This window comes from Lissotriton helveticus, chromosome 11 (assembly GCF_964261635.1).
Source record: "Lissotriton helveticus chromosome 11, aLisHel1.1, whole genome shotgun sequence".
In the NCBI taxonomy this organism is placed as follows: domain Eukaryota; kingdom Metazoa; phylum Chordata; class Amphibia; order Caudata; family Salamandridae; genus Lissotriton; species Lissotriton helveticus.
Window position 1 is genome coordinate 1037839273 of NC_136072.1, and position 17304 is coordinate 1037856576.

At 47.2% G+C, this 17304-nt stretch overlaps 1 protein-coding gene across 1 annotated transcript in view; it reads left to right on the forward strand.

Annotated features, from left to right (window-relative positions):
* Window positions 1-13357: 13357 nt before the first annotated feature.
* The window catches only part of MYL2 (myosin light chain 2), a 35701-nt gene continuing 31754 nt past the window's right edge, over window positions 13358-17304 (forward strand). The window contains exon 1 of the mRNA XM_078667474.1: window positions 13358-13435. Coding sequence (XP_078523600.1) covers window positions 13433-13435 — 3 coding nt within the window. The 5' untranslated portion in view covers window positions 13358-13432. The remainder of the gene's footprint in view (window positions 13436-17304) is intronic.

Genomic DNA, 17304 nt, shown 5'->3' on the forward strand with positions numbered 1-17304 from the left:
CATAAGCATTTGACCTAAAGTCTCCTTGGGACTCATCTACGTGTAACCTGCGGGCTTCTGCAGCTAATAACGCTTTCTCTTGAGTGTTTTCCCTTTTCTCACCAGCAACAGTGGGTGTAAGCGTTTCTACAGATTTCACATCAGTTACCTTCGCCTCTTCCTCATGTCCCTTTACATAAGAAATTGTTACCACTAAAGCTATTAATATTATCACTCCTACTATTAGTGTACCTATTATACATTTAGCTCTGCGGTTCTGGGTGCCGGCTTCCATTTCGTCAGACAATATAGCTCTCTCTTATCTTGGCACAAGTTCCTTTCTTCTCGTTCCTTTACAGTCTCTTTTTACTCCTTTTGTCTTTAGAATCCACACAACTGGAAGCTGACAACCTTCTTCGCAAAAGTCCTTTAACAGTTCAATAAAGACAACCCTAGCCCTTCTCCATCAACTCAAGGGAAGTTCCCTAATATTCTCTGCTTCCTGGGCGCTAGGTAATCTTCTTTTTCTGCTCGCTTTATTTACAAAGTCCTTTAAGCATCTACTATCAGGTTTGTGCCTGCCGCTTCGATAGCAAAGTTCAGTATTTCCAAACGAAGATTGTGCTCTTCATGGGCTGTTATCGTTGTACCAAAGTCGGGGAATTGCAATTCTGAGAGAAACATGTGTTTTAACTTGCTGAGGCGGGGAGGTCTGGGGAGCATGAATGTTAGTGACCCTTCTTGTTCGACTCCGGGTACCAACAGTCGTATTTCCACGGTGACGATGGGCTCAGAACTGGACACCACCACCGCTCGAATCCTCCCTGTCTCCTGTTTCAAAGACATTTGTCGCCAGATATGTCCACTCAGGGGTGGAGTATCTTCTGCTTGGCACACGCACTCTTCTTGACCTTCTTCGGTCCGGTGCTTCAGCGCCCTGAGCACCTTCTTCCGGATCTGAGTCTTCTGATATCGGAGGGAGGGTTATCTCTGGAGTTGACCTCAGGCTAGAGCTCCTTCTTTGCGGCCAATTAGCTTCTCCACGTGCCCTTCTACTCCTTCTCCTTCTTGTCTGTTCTCGCTCTCTGTCAGACCTGTCAGTGTCTGACTCGTACTCCCAGCTACTTTCTCCTTCTGTAGCGTCGTCTGTTTCGCTGTTGTACTGACCGTCCTCAGCTTGGTCAGACTCGTTCCCTGCTTCCGCTGGCACCTCTTCAGCTTGGCTAGCCCCCTCTATGGCTTCTCGGTCCTCTGCTGGACGTCTATCCGAGAGAGGAGCTGTTTCTTCCCGAGGTGCTGGAACCCTTCGCGTATGTGACGCGTGGATCCAATTGGGCAGGCCTCCCACCTTTACAGCCGTATTCGCGATCAGGATGATCTGGAAGGGCCCACGCCAACGAACATCCAGGCAGCTTCTTCTCACATGTTTTTTCACCAGGACCCAGTCCCCAGGGTACAGGTCATGGCACGGGCCCTGGCACGATGGAACCTCGGCAGCCTGCACCTGAAGGGACACAGAATGAATGGCGTCAGACAGCCCCTTACAATAGTCCAGGATCATATCATCTGTGATATTTAACAGTGCAGTAGTTGGGACAGATGGCAGCCTCATTGTTCTCCCCATTAACACCTCATGTGGTGACAACCCCGTTCTTCTGTCTGGGGTACTACGAAGGCTCATGAGGACCAATGGCAGGGCGTCAGGCCAACTCAGGGTCGTTGAGGAACACACTTTTGCAATTCTGGCTTTGATCGTGCCATTGATCTGCTCCACAATTCCTGAGGCTTCTGGTCGGTAACTGCAATGCAATTTCTGATCTATGTTCAGAGCCGCACAAATCATCTTCACAAGCTCGCTGTTGAAATGCGTTCCCCTATCTGATTCCAAAGAGGCCGGCACCCCGAAGCGCGGAATGAGTTCCCTAAGCAGTAATTTGGCCACTGTGAGGGTGTCGCACCTACGTGTAGGGTATGCCTCAACCCATCTGGAGAATACACAAACAACCACCAGGACATAGCGGAGGCGGTTGCACCTCGGCATTTCAATGAAATCTATCTGCATTCGATTGAATGGACCTCCAGACCTTCCTATGTGGCTCAGTGCAACTGGTGTTCTTTTCCCTACGTTCAACTGCTGACAGGTCACACAACGCTGGCACACTGCTTCTGCTGCTATTCTAAACTTAGGATTGTACCAGGTCTGTCTAAACACTCTCAGCATAGCGTCTCTCCCTAGGTGTACGGGACCATGTATGTGTCTGGCCATTGGGCTCACCATCTCATTGGGCAACACTGCTCTGCCGTCTGCTGAGACCCAAAAATGGGACTCACCCACTACACATCCTGCCTTTTCCCATGTTTCTTTTTCAAAATCAGGAGCATTTTCTTGCATGTTTGCCAGTTCGTCCCAAGTATCAACAGTTTCCAATATCATGGCTAATTCAGTCCTTACATTTATTCCACCCACTTCCACCTCTGTGAAAGAGTACCCTTGTTCTGCGCAATACCGCGCGACTTCGTCGGCATATCTATTGCCTTTCGAGACGAAGTCCTCATTTCTGGTATGTGCGGTGCACTTTACAACTGCGATACCTGCTGGACATTGCAACGCCTCTAACAACAGGCGCACAAACTCTCCATTGCGAATGGGAGAGCCTGAAGAGGTCATGAACCCTCTTTGAGACCATAACTGCCCGTAATCATGAACCACCCCATAACCATATTGGCTGTCGGTGTATATGGTGACTCGAATTTGATTGCTTGCCAAGCAAGCACGTGTCAAGGCAATAATCTCGGCTACCTGAGCGGAGTGTACTCCTTCCAGGCACCCAGCTTCCACAACTCCAGTAATTGTACAAACAGCGTAAGCTGCTCTCAACTGCCCAACTTCGTCTCTTACACATGAGCCATCGACAAAGAAAATTTCGTCTGGGTCGGTCAGTGGCTCATCTACGATGTCGGGTCTGGGTTTGGTGCATAGTTCAGTCACATCGAGGCAGTCATGGTCTGTACATTCATCATCATCCTCGATATCATTTGGGAGTGGCATCAAGGTGGCAGGGTTCAAAACAGAGCATCTCCTGAGGGTCACATTCTCTGCAGCAAGAATAACTTGCTCATAGCGCGTGAGCCTGCTGTTGGTCAGATGCTGTGTTTTGGTCCTGGTCATCAACAGTTCAACAGAATGGGGCACGCACACCTCTAACGGGTGCCCCATGACGATATTTTCACATCTCTCAATGCTGACACCCGTTGCAGCAACGGATTTGAGACATCCGGGCAACGCTGCGGCTACTGGGTCTAAGGTAGCCGAGAAATAAGCAACTGGTCTACGGGCATTCCCATGGATTTGGACTAACACAGACAACGCGCAACCTTCTCTCTCACAACAGTAAAGCAAAAATGGTTTATTGTAATCAGGCATTCCCAATGCCGGAGCACGACACAGGTCCTCTCGCAGCTGCAAGAATGCCATCAAACAGTCTTTGTCCCATGGTACCGGATCGCTCACCTCCTTATGCGTCAGTTTTTGCAAGGGCTTTGCTTTCAGTGAAAAGTTCGCGATCCACTGTCGGCAATAACCCACCATCCCTAGGAACATCCTGACCTCTCTCTGTGTCTTAGGCGCATTCATTTTCATGATTGCCTCTATCCTGTCTGGTGACACCTTTCGTTTGCCTTTCTCTATTCTGTGTCCCAAGTACTGCACTTCTGTCAGGCAGTACTGCAACTTTCCCGGGGACACCTTGTGCCCATTGGCAGCTAGGTGATTTAACAAAGCAATGGAGTCCTCCCTGCAAGCTTCTTCTGTTTCTGACGCCACGAGGAGGTCGTCTATGTACTGGACCAGAACTGACTTCTGGGGCAGCACTAGACTTTCAAGATTTTTCTTCAAAAGCTGGTTAAAGATCGATGGGCTCTCTGTATACCCCTGAGGAATACGACACCATGTTAGGACGCGACCTTCCAGCTTAAATGCGAAAAGAAAATGGCTTTCTTCGTCCAGAGGAATCGAAAAGAAAGCCTGACAAAGATCAATCACAGTGAACCACTCAGCTTGGAATGGAATCTGAAACAGTATCACTGATGGATTCGGTACCACTGGACAACACGAAACGACTATGTTATTAATCTTTCGAAGGTCCTGTACTATCCGGAATTTCCCATTTGGTTTCTGCAGACCCATAATCGGGGAGTTGCATGGACTACCCACGATTTCTTTCAGTATTCCCTGTTTAATCATGGACTCGATCACGGGTTTTATGCCTGCAATCGTTTCTGGAGTTAATTTATATTGGGGTGTTCTTGGGAACTCAGCATGCGGTTTCACTACAATTTTCACTGGGTCCACCCCTTTGACCAATCCAATCTCTTCCCCAGTGAAATCCCATACTTCTGGTGCCACTGTCTCTCTCAAGTCCCAGGGGAGCTCATCTACTGTCAAAGTAGGGTACAGCTCCACGCATATTCTTGAGTTTGCAACTTTGAAGTCTGCGTCATCATCATTGGTCAATACCTCCACTCCCTGAGGTGTACAGTATATTGTACAATTCAATTTACACAACAGGTCTCTGCCTAGCAGACACACAGGACTTGAATCGCAAACCACAAACTGGTGCTCATCGCTGTACTTCCCTATTTTCACCTGTACCGGTTCTGTCAATTGGCTGGTTATTCTCCTGTTTGCGACCCCCACCACTTGTATGGTCTCTCCAGACATGGGCAGGTCTGGAACTGCAGCTGATCTGATCGTGGACCTAGTGGCTCCTGTGTCCACCAGAAATGTCGTGGGGCACCCTGCTACTTCTGCTTCGACATAGGGTCCCCTCTGGTCCACCTCCAAGGCTGCCCCGAGGGTGCAGTCTTCTCTTTCCACTCTCTGTCCGGTTAATGGGTCCACATAATAGCACTCTTCTCCTTCTACAAACAGGGGCATCTGTCTATAGGTCTTACCCATATTCCCTACTCGGGGAGGTTGCGGGAACTGGGCTCGGGGAGGAGCCCCCCCCCCTTTGAGCACCTTTCCCTGGTATGGCGTCACCCCTCTCGTAGGCGCTCTCTGGACCTCTTCCTCCTCTTCCTCTTGTTCTCCTATCTCTACATTGTAGGGACACTCGCGTTTCCAATGCCCCACCTCGTTACACTGGTGGCACCTTGTCGTTTTCTTCAAGGCAGCTATGTCTATTCTGGGTCTAAAGGTGGAACTCTCCTCATTGCCCTTGTTCTGACTATACTGCTTCTTTCCTCCTGTACCTGTTCCTTGCTGCTGTTGCTGCTGTCCCCCCTTCCCTGCTGCCTGCATCTGTACCACCATCAATTTTTCTTTTAGTTTCTTAGCCTTGGAGTCTATCTCATCACAGCAGTACCTGGCATATCTCAGTATTTCGTCTAGGGGTCTATTTTGCCAACAAATCAAGTGTTGCTGAATCATTAAACTAATATCCGGTCTCAGTCCCAGGACGAACTTGGACACAAATTGCCCTATGTCTTTTGGATCCATTACATCCAAGCCGCTATACTGTTTAAACGCCTTCAGCAATCTCTCATAATATTCGTGGACTGTCTCTTTGGGTTCCTGTCTGGTTCGGTCTATTTTGACCCAATCTATGTCTTGCATTGGCACTTTCTCTTTCAGCCAAGTCATCACTCTCTCGAATTTTGCCATCACAATCTCGGACGGCCCATTAGTCTTAGCATCTCTCTCCGGCTCCGTTGTGGGCCACTCAGCGCTAACCTTGCATGCTGTCCACAGATCTCCTGGTACTACAATGTCAAACAGCGTGTTCAGATCTATCCATAGGACCTTTGAGATTTTTACAAATCTCTCAACTTGCTTGTACCACTCCACTGGGCTTTCCCGCAATTTGGGGAAGGAGGTGGTAAAAGCAGCTAAATCTCCCCTACTCCAAGGGACATGTACATAATTCCCATTTGCGACTTCACGCAAAGGGTATGCTTCTATTCCCTGCAGCCTTCCTGGTGTCGTGCCAAGCGTGCTTCTCCTGACGGTCCCTTTCTTGGACCACCTCTCTTCCCACTTATCTAGTGCCCTCCATGTCCTTATTCCAGTGATCAGTTCCCTTATGTGCGTTTTCAGCCCGATCGTTCTCCTCTCATCTAGGTCTCGATCTGTATAATGTAGCCTGTGGTTACCCTGTAATGCTTTGGTTCTTGACAGGTCCACCATATATTTGCCTGCTAGTTCGACTAACTTCTCATGGATTGCTCTCGCTTTTCGAGTGATGTCCTTTGCCATATACAGTATTTCATCCTGCTCATACATTTCCATTCTTTCTAAAGGCAGGGTACCATCTATCATGTCATCCAGGTCTGACCTTAAGCTGGCGACATCGAGTCTCTTAGCTTTTATCTCAGCTCGCAATATGTCTTTCGAAGGGGGCTCACTGGTCTCCCTACCATCCCAACTCCGAGCTCTACGTTTGGGCTCGGGAGAGTTAATGAGTGCTCTCCCTTGCTCCCATCTCTCCAGGTCCCATGCTCGGCCATCCGATCTTGGAAGGTGATGGAACACGGGCCTGTTACCCCCACTCTTGCTCTGCCCACTCTCTTCTTCTTCTCTCCTTTCACCGTACGCCTCGCTGTTATTTTCCCTCTGGTCGCTACTCTCCCTTTGCCTAGTATCACTCAGTATCCGATACGATCCTTCCTGGTTCCCCATATTCCCTGGGCTGCGCTCGTGTCCGTCATCACAGGGACTATGGTGCGACCTCTCACAACTCCCATTCAGTTCTCTGGTGCCGGGCACACAGTGGGTACACTTAAAGCTGTTCCTGTACTCTTGCGTTCTCCTCTCCCCTTCACTGAGTATTGGGCGCGACACCCCTCCACTCCCGGGGCCCCCATTTTCCAGGTCCGTTCTATCTCCACTCCGGGCCCAATGGGTGACTCCCCTACTATCTCTCTCTCTCCAGTCCCACTCCGGGCTGCTCTCCCCAGCCCCGCAGTGAGTCCGAGCTCTGCTGTCCTGACTTTCCCTTTCAGCTTCTGCAGCTATGATGCTCTTGTGAGCCTCCACTGCCTCATCCCACTTCTTCATGTACTCATTTAGCTCTTGAAAGGATTTTCGTCCAGATCCCCTCAGATCCACTGGCCATCTAGGGCCCCCAGGATCCCCTCCTGGATCCCCTGCTGTGTGCATCGGGGTGCTCCACTCTCTGGGTATCGGCATCTGACTTGGGGAATTGATCGTATCGTTCCTCCTTGCCGTCTCTGCTCTTTCTCCGTCCTTCCGTACCCGTTCTTCCCCTCTTGCTCTCTCTGGGTCATATATCGATACTATAGGACCTATGGTAACAGGTACCTGTAGTGCAGCTGGTAATCCGTAGGATGTGGCGCACTCCGTTTCCGGCGCTCTTTGTACCACAAACCTCCCGACTACCTGTTGCACCTGACTAGGCTGGGACAGCTCTTTCTTTGCCTCTGGATCCCACTCTGAACTGGGAAGCGGTCCATGCTCCCCTGCATTGCCCCCCTTTTCTCTTTCACTATGCTCGACCTCTCCCCCTGCTCTATTATACGGGGGTGGCCTGTCTGTCAATAATCTGTTTATCAGGCTGTCCTCTGTTTCGCTCTCATCATCTTCTTCTAGGGGGCTTTTATTTCCGGGCACCTCTAACACTGGGTACAGTTTATTTACTTCCATGTTATGCACTCTCCATCTTTTAGCATCCGCATCCCACCTGGCATCCTGCACTGCCCTTACCGATCGTTTCACCCTTTCTTGTCGTCTGTTCATATTTTTTTCATGCGCTGCCCTAATCCATGCATCAAGGGCTTCAAACTGGGTCGGTCTAGGCAAGGGTCTCATTGAGGTCATGACTGATTTTAATCGATGTAACACCTCTAATCTGAACGTCCCGTACTTCGGGAACGTCAGTTCCTCATTTCCTTCCGTAATCTTACTCCACTCTGATATCCAAAGGATCGTATGCAGCCCAACATTCACTGCCATGTAACGAGCCGGCGTACCCTCCGGCGGGGCTTCTTCCCCTTCATCCGATCCCCGCTTCTCTTTTTTAAACGCCGCTCTCAGCCATTTAAAACACTTCATAATTATGCGCACAATATCCAGCCTCGCTACTCTGTTTACTTCCTGATGACAATCCACCAATCCTAACGCGGCTTTGCTAACTTGGCCTATCGCAGCGCGGTCTTTCTCCGGTCGGCCAATCCCAGCTCGACACTTTCTGACGTCTTTGCTAGCTGGCCTATCACAGCGCGGTCTTTCTCCGGTCAGCCAATCGCTGCGCGACACTTCCTGACGTCACTTTTCTCCGCTTCGCAGCAGCACCCCTCCTTTCTCAACTCGTCTCCCGGTCATGCATGCGTCCCATTCATACGCCGAAAAATGACTACTTCCGACCAAGCGGTCACTTCCCTCGACTGTACGTCCACAGTCTATATGTAATTGTCAACACAACTGACGAAATGTCTATCGTCTCTCTGATAGGTTGCTTACACACACAGTAACCTCCGACCAGCGTCCGTTACTCACGCACTCACTCTTACGTTCCCCCTATCTCGGTCTTTCGGGTGATCAATGGTACCTCATGACCCCCTTCACACTATTTGACAATTACTCTGGGTGTCCGATACACCCGAACCACTTAAGCTCTCCTTGCACTTAAGATTTCCACCGGTTGCGCGCGCTCACAACCTGTTCCACAGTCACTCTACAGACATTCAACTCCGCCAGACATTACAACATAGATACAATACAAAAACACCGCAATCTAACACGCATGACCCTTTATACTCACTCTCGACCGATACTGCTGCTTTTTCTGTCTCACATCATCCGGATCTTCTTCGGCGGGCGGTTCTTCCGATCATCGATCTCTAGGGGCCTTGGGGTAAGCTAACCTGGCCTAGGTCACCGTCCTCAAGAAGGCAACCATCCTCTATAGCTACCAACTGGAAGGGCGAGATTTTGATCGATACCTTATCACTATTGATCTAAACCTCGATCTGGTCGACTGAACCTTTGTTGCCTGTCATTGAGGAAGAAAGTGCATCTCTTACCAAGTTAGTTCACCCAATAAAGGACTCCGCTCCCAAAGATCACAAACAACTTCTAGCTTTCAAAAGTTTATTGTAAGCTTAGGATAAGCTGCAAATACAGGCATCTCAGAATGAGATTCACGAGATACACAGGTCCAACTACATACATGTGCTCTCTGAAAGCCCTCAGACGAGCAACGGAAATTACCAGCACAAGTTCTAAGAATAATAAAGCTATCAGCATTGACGCATATTGAGATCTCTCCTTCATTTAAGTTGGAGGAAAACACACAGGTTAGGCTGTCCCTACCCTGCTCTAGATGGTATCCCTACTTAACCAAGTCTCAACCTAACAAAAGGTGTCAGCAGTGAATGACCCCCAAGGGAAGTCACTCACTCTTAGTCTCTTGGTGAAAAACCTATAGTTCTCCAGTCATGACCCCTCTCTGCCTACCCATCCGCTCTCTAAAGGGTCCTCAGGCATCTGCTCTAACTCCACCCAGGGGTGCTGTCCCTAATACAAAACAGTCAACAACATTTGAGACGCCCCTCGTGAGACGCCCCTCACGTGGTGTAGCTTCTGGCTTTTTCCATGCTGCTTTGTATTGGGCCTCATACGTTGGAGTTGACCTTGCTTCTCAGACTCTTCTCCGGCCCGCTGATACCCCTTAAACATTCCGGAACCCTCCTCCATGTCTGGGCCGTCTACTGAACAGACCTCTATTCATATTATTTATAATCGGATCCTCCCTTCTCTCTTGCAGACAGACATCTGCAGCCAAGAACCCAACTCTCATAGACTTCCAAAAAGGTTCGCAACATTTCTCGGCCCAGACCAATACGTGTAAATCAATGTTAAAACATTTCAGGCCTACAACATTTCTCATAATGATTATAGCATTCAACTTCTTCATTTAATTAAAGCATGTTAATACTCTTATTCTATTATTCAGTAAACACATCTATAAATCATGGCCCATTAATGCAATGACCAAAACATTAGTTCAATCTATGTCGTGGAAAGAAACACCTTCCCCTTCCCTTCTAGCTCTGGCCCTGAGGCCTACCACGTTCTGCGTTTAACCACATGCCATCTTACATTTTAGCAGCTACACGACATGGATTCAGGAATAATCACATCTAATAAAATCATATAGTGTCACACATTTCTGTATTAGTTCCACTTCTACTTAAATCTCTACATTAGCTATACATTCAGAATATAATTTCAGATACTACTAGCACTCATGGCATTTCTCCTCATGATTTGTGCTTACTACGGGTAAGTGTGATGCACTCATACATTTAGGTCAGTTTGCGCTCTCTCAACAAGAATCACCGAATTTCCCTTCTATGCAAGTGAATGCTGCCCTTCTAACCGCCTCCGGGCAGGTGGTAAATGTGAGTGGGGCCTGGTGCAGGAGAGGGGCGGCGGGAGAGAAGTATGGAAGGCGTCAGGAGACAAAATAGAATATGGGCTGGTGGGGTGGGGGCGGTGTTCTGCGCCCCCATAGGAGCGAGCAGCCTGAGGACCGGACTGCAGGCCAATTGTTATGTAATTTTATTGTCCAGATTATCTGAACAGGAAACTCGGGCCGGGTGTTCATATTCCAGACATCCGGTGCGAAATACTGTTGTAACCAGGTCGAGCTGTACCTCACTCACCCAGAGTCATAATGGAGCCGATCGTGCCGCGCACCCCTCAGGGAGTGCTCCGGTTTGAAGGGGTGGGTGCATGAAGAAAGGCTGGGGTGCACGCCTTCTGACGCAGAGGTGGTTAGACTCGGTGTGAATGTGCACACAGTGGGGCTCCTTGAACAGCAGAGTGTCAGCCTCTTTGAGGTCACAATATATCCTGGGACTGGAAATTGCTTAAATTGGTTAAACTCCGGTTTCATTTAGGAACACAGTGGCTTCTCGGAACGTAGTGTTGTATTATGGATGCATTTGTGCAATGTTGGGTACCTGGGTCCGGTCCCGAGAAAGTCCACAGTCCCGATGCAAACACTACAGGTGAGTTCATACACACTACATCTCTAAGGGCCATATGTATCAAGGTACCAATTAGCGATTGTGTAATAGCGATTTTTAAGAAATCGCTATTTCAGAATCGCTAATTGGTATGTATCAAGAAAGTCGCAATTTTTTCGCGATTTCTTGATATTCTTTAATTGAGAATTTCACAAATTGCGAATTCGTATTAAGGAATACTTTCCCATTCATTTCTATGGGCCAGGAGGCCCATAGGAAGGAACGGGAATTTATTCTCAATTTGCGATTCGCAATTTGCTAATCGCAAATTGAGAATAATTTCAAGGGTGCAGGGGTGTCCAAAGGACACCCTGTTGCACCCCTGAAATAAGCATGGGTGCACATGTGGTGAACATACATGCCCTAAGGGCATGTATGTGCGTCACATGGCAATTTGAAAAATGAAAAAATTGGCATTTTTCAAGAAATTCGCAAATTACCACCAACTTGAAGTTGGTGGTAATTTGCGATTCCTTAGGGACAATTAGCAATTTTTTTAAACTTCATACATTGCATTTAAGGAATCGCAAAGTTTGCGATTCCTTTAATTTGCGATTCCTTATTTTGCACCGGATTTTCATTCATACATCCCATTTAGCAAATTCATATTCGCAAAGGCCAAAATTCTGCGAATTTCAGCCTTTGCGAATGCAAATTTCTATGATACATATGGCCCCTAGTCTTCTCTAGTCTCAGCTAGTAACACGTGAAAGAGCTGGAGTTAGGCGCCCTTTGCTCTCTTCCCCTTGCCTCCCAATGATTGGGGGTTTCCAAGCGCGGGCCATCGGAAGGGCGGACACTTTGGCAATTTATTGCAAAATTTCATTCTGCCAAACCAAGGGAGTAGTAACCAGAAAATTAAAGTACCTCCACTTTGAAATAAGAGCTCTGATGGCACAAAGCAAATGAGCCGACCCCTCTCTAGAAGAGCTCCCCTATCTCTTCCATCCAGGCATTTACATGTCCATTTGTTCAAACTTCCAGTCACACACTGATATCCACTGTTTCACCTTTACAATCGTACAGCCATTCAATTTTTTATCGATCATTCAACTTTGCCCCGTTCCATCAATCCTACTCTGCCATCCATCCATCCACCCACCCACCCAAAACGATCCACACAACTATCATCCATTTACTCTGCTTTCCTTTCATCTGTCTATCCACATATCCATGTATCCCTTTTCTCTGCCAACCTTTGACCTGTCCATTCACCGATTCATCCATCCCTTTACTCTACCATCCTTTCATCTGTCCATCCACTTATCCGTCCATCCATCCATCCATTCCTTTCCTCTCACATCCTTTCACCTGTCTATCCACCTATCCATTCACTAATTCTTTCACACATTCTTCCATATACCCACACATTGACCCACCCACTCATTCATCCATCCACTGATTCATCCACCTACTCATCCTTCTCTTCTTCCATTCATCCTCCGTTCCATTCAATATTCGTTCCTTCTTCCATTTACCCATCTTTTGTTGTTTCTTGCCCCCGCTTGCTCATCTATTGACACTCTGTTTTTTACAGTTGTTGTTAATTATGAGATTGTGTCTGCCGAGCTGCAGACAGAGGAGGCCCATAAGGAGCCACACACCCGCTCCAGCTGCCAAAGCAGATGGGGGGTTCACGACGCCAAACCACTGCCAACCTCAAAATCAGACCTCCTTGATTCAAAAAATGAGGCAACCAAAACTTGAAGTATCTCCCTACAAAAACTTCGATCCGCGCTTTACCCCATCAAGCATTAGCTCTCAATTATCCTCAGCTGGATATAGAATAGCGGATCGTACCAGGTACTAAAATATATATCAAATGAGTTTGGCTGAATTTAAGAATTAAATGAAGGTCGATTTGTATGCAAACATATTTTTCTTAATTTCAGATGATGGAAGCATATATTTTGAAAAATATGTTTTTTTGCAAAAGATGTCTTTGCAGACTCAGGATTTCCACTTGGACCAACAATTTCAAGAGGCGGCTTTGAGGTATGGTCCAGTTGGTTTCTTCCTCCCGCCCGGCCCACACCTCAGACAAACAGGTATATATAGAGCTGCCAGCCTGCTGCGTGGCACAGACCCCAAGGCCTCTGTCAACATCTTACCCGCGGGCTCCGGCCTGGCACCCGGGCCTCCATTAACATTCACAACTGCATTGTCTCGGATGTCATCGGCTGGACTGCACCCCGCCGCTATTCGGAACGAGAGACAACGGCCTCGGGGGCTGGTCCTGGGGGAGGGAGGCTGACTTACCTACCACTGCCAAAAGCGGGCACAAGTGTATTTATAACCCGGGGCGCGCGCAGTATTTATTGTCCGGGCGCGGGGCGCTGGGGAAGCGCAGTTTGGAATTCCTCTTGCAGTAACACTTGTCTCTCCACGCACCGGCGGAACAATGGTAAGCACTCTCTGATGGGAGGACATGCGACCAACCGCGCCAGTCCCGGGAGAAGGGCCAGGCCTGGGCTGAGGCGCTCCAGCTCTCATTGTAACCACCGTCGGCCATGATGGGAAGGGTAGACTGGGTTCCATTGTCAGCAGGCACAGACAGAAAAGGGTGCTGGAGGTGCAGGAAGGAAATAGCAGTGAAAGTGGAGGTGCTTGCAGTATATGCACCTGTGTCGTAATTTTTTGTTTCATACTTTACAGCATGTGATTTACTTGCGCCGATACATGCTTATCCAGGTTCCTCATGTGATACTTATAATGTAGTGTATGTTGATGGTAGACATATTTTTTCTATGTGGTGATATTTATTTATTTTAACAACGTTTCTAAAGTGCCTGCCACAGTTAGGATGGTATAGCAGCGCTATATGGTGATAAAATGGTGGGCAGATTTACTAAGGATTTGCTGCGGGCCATTTGCTATGAAATTATGCTTTTGTCTTAACGCAAGTAGTGCTCTGTTCTGATTTGGCTGTTTTATGGCACTTTGTGTCAAGGAGGTGTTACTTGGGTGTACATTTGGTGGATCACTGCAAGCACTCATAGTTTTTTTATGCAAATTCTAATCTACCAAAATAGCTAGACCAGACTTTGCCTCATACATGAACTACTACTTGAAGCAGGCGCAAATGAGGAGAAATTTTTTCATTATTCTAAATTTTCCATACATTGCATGTGTGCTGCACTTTACAGCACACCTGCAATGTGTGAAACCTCTAAGAATTTGTCGAGGCATAGGATTCTGTACTGGAAGGGAATTCTAGACAGCACGCACACACCTCTGCATTGTGGTGCGAAGGTTGTGCGTGGCTCCAGGTATCTTATTTGTGCGCCAGCGCAGGGATAGTGAGCAGCAGCAAGACATTTTATTATAATATGTATAGCTCTGTACTGCTTTTTTCCCTTTGTGCAACGAAGTGTTGCAACTTTGGTTGCTGCACTACGTTGTGTAAAATATAATAATCTGCTCCTCGGTGTCTCAAAATGTCTTTCATGTATGAGCAGAAGAATGGGTCCTAAAATGTTCCATACGGTGATATGATATTTTACATGGTGATACCCGTGTTTATCTTTATGATATATATTTTATATGTTGTAAAATTTTGTTGTATATTAACGTGTATTTTGGTGATATGTACTTGTGTGAACATATATTTGTGGGTGTTGATAATCGTACCTATGTTGATGGTGTATCTATAGGTATGTAATGACAATCTATAGTTTTATGCTATGTGTACATTTTATGGCTTAGAACTGCTTATTCTAATATACCTGATAAATATGCTTATATGAATGCAAATGCAGGTGTTACACATTTCTTTTATGCATAAAGAGGTGATGTATATATTTACAGATGAACAGAGGGCATTTTTTCGTTTAGCTTATTGAGTAGCAGCAGGAAACTCGCATGCCACATAATGTTTCACCCATATCGCTCCCCAACATCCAAGTGTTCTTAGAAAAATCTCATACTTTCTTGTAACCGTAGAACATCCCAAGAAGCCAGGCCGACAGTTCCCCGAATGAATTTATTCATGCTCAGGTGTTATAAAAAATAAATTCTGTGAAAAACAGCCTTAGTTACAGCTGGGACTGTTGTTTCGGCAGAGGAGCGCGCGCTCTCACTGACAATTTGCTTATAATTTAAAGTGAGACTTGGAAAAGTTTGCAGACTGTACAGTGTGGGAGCATTTTGCGTGCTTCTAACAAAGGCCTAATGGTGTCTGAAAGGCCAAGTTTAGCAAAGACTGTGCTTCATATGTTGCCGAATAGGTAGGATTTTAAAGTGATTTGGAACGAGGCAAAACCAGGCTGCCTCAACATCAGGGCTGTTTCCAAAAGGCAGTTACGGCTGGCGTTGTGTCTGTCAGTCGTTTGTAGGGGTTTACCTGGTGCTGTACCGACTCTGCCCCAGCCCCACCGGTCTTTCACAAGCACCATTCTATTGGGATCTCTTTCCATTTCCTAACAAGCCAGTCCTCCCTTGAAACAAGGCTTTTCACAGTGGGCGTCTGGAGCTCAGTTGAGTCGTGCGGATGATATATTAATTCAGTATAACACAGCGTCGGATTGGTAACGCGGGCATTCGGGCAATGCCCGATGGGCCGGTGTCCGAGTTCTGCTGTGGGCTGCTTTTTTGAGCAGTCTGGGGGGCTATTCGGGCGCTGTCTCTATTGTTCGAAAATAGCCAGCGGCCCAGTGGGTGTCTGAGTGGCCTTTCTAAAGGCGAATGGGCACTCATTACCTCCGTTTATCAGAGGTGTCACTCCCTTTGTCTCGCGGGGCGGCTCATTAATGTGTGCACATACTGAGCGGGGGCAGGGGGCCTGAGTAGAAGTGGCCTCACTTGTTTCACCAGTGTAAACTAAGGCGTGCATTTTTTTTACCCCCTCCTAAAGTTTTTTTCTAAGATTACACCAGTGATTTGAGGAGTGATCATGCAAATGTGGGCCGATTTTTTTTTTTTTTTTTGCGTGCCCGGGCCGATTTTCAATCCCAATCCAACCCTGAGTATAAATTGTGTGTTAGGGTGGGGTTGGCTCACACAACTTTGCTTGTTGGGATTGAATCGATGCAAGAAGCAGGAATGGTTTACCCTCCTCGCCCTCGCCTTTTGTAAGTAGCATATTGCATTAAGAAACTTTCCATTCTCATTTATTGGTTATCTTTACAGACTGGCTCAAGGCTCGAGCTGCGGCATGATGGGAACTCATAATTGTTAACCAATAAGAGATAAGGTAACTCACCTGTAACACTATGACTCAAGTATTAGAATTTTACATAGAAAAGAATGCTGGGTGAAAACGTGGGGGCCATGATGAGGCCACCCCCATGCACAGACCTCTCGTTACTGCTGAGCATTGATACCGAACACCCCATGTGCAGGCCCCAAGAAGCTGAGAGGTGGTAGGTAGTTACCAGTCACACCAGTTCTACAGAATGCAGTTCTTTCAGATAGGAGCTGAGAGCTGTGGGTGAGGCACCTCTCATACTTGCATGTCTGTGCACCCTTGAAGTGCTATTTGCCGCTTCCTGCACAGTGCGATGGGGGTGCAATCCTCATACACAGAAATGCAGGTGCAGGATGATGAACTATTGAATGACATGTGGCATTGACAGCGCCCTAGTTACTCGTGGGTGTTTTTGTATAACAGAACGGTACTTACCTGTAACACTAGTTCTACCACAAGGATATCAGTCATAGATTTGCACTCAGTTCCGCACCGCTTGTTCTACCACATGCATATCATTCATAGATTTGCACTGAGTTCCGTACCACTGGTTCTACACCATGGATATCATTCATAGATTTGCACTGAGTTCCGTACCGCTTGTTCTACCACAAGGATATCATTCATAGATTTGCACTGAGTTCCGTACCACTAGTTCTACACCATGGATATCATTCATAGATTTGCACTGAGTTCCGTACCGCTAGTTCTACCACATGGATATCATTCATAGATTTACACTGAGTTCCGTACCACTTGTTCTACACCATGGATATAATTCATAGATTTGCACTCAGTTCCCTACCACTTGTTCTACCACATGGCTATCATTCTTAGATTTGCACTGAGTTTCGCACCACTAGTTCTACCACATGGATATCATTCATAGGTTTGCACTGAGTTCCGTACCGCTTGTTTTACCACTTGGATACAATTCATAGATTTGCACTGAGTTCCTTACCGCTTGTTCTACCACATGGGTATCATTTGCACTGAGTTCCGTACCGCTTGTTCTACCACATAGATATCATTCATAGATTTGCACTGAGTTTCCCACCACTAGTTCTACCACAAGGATATCATTCATA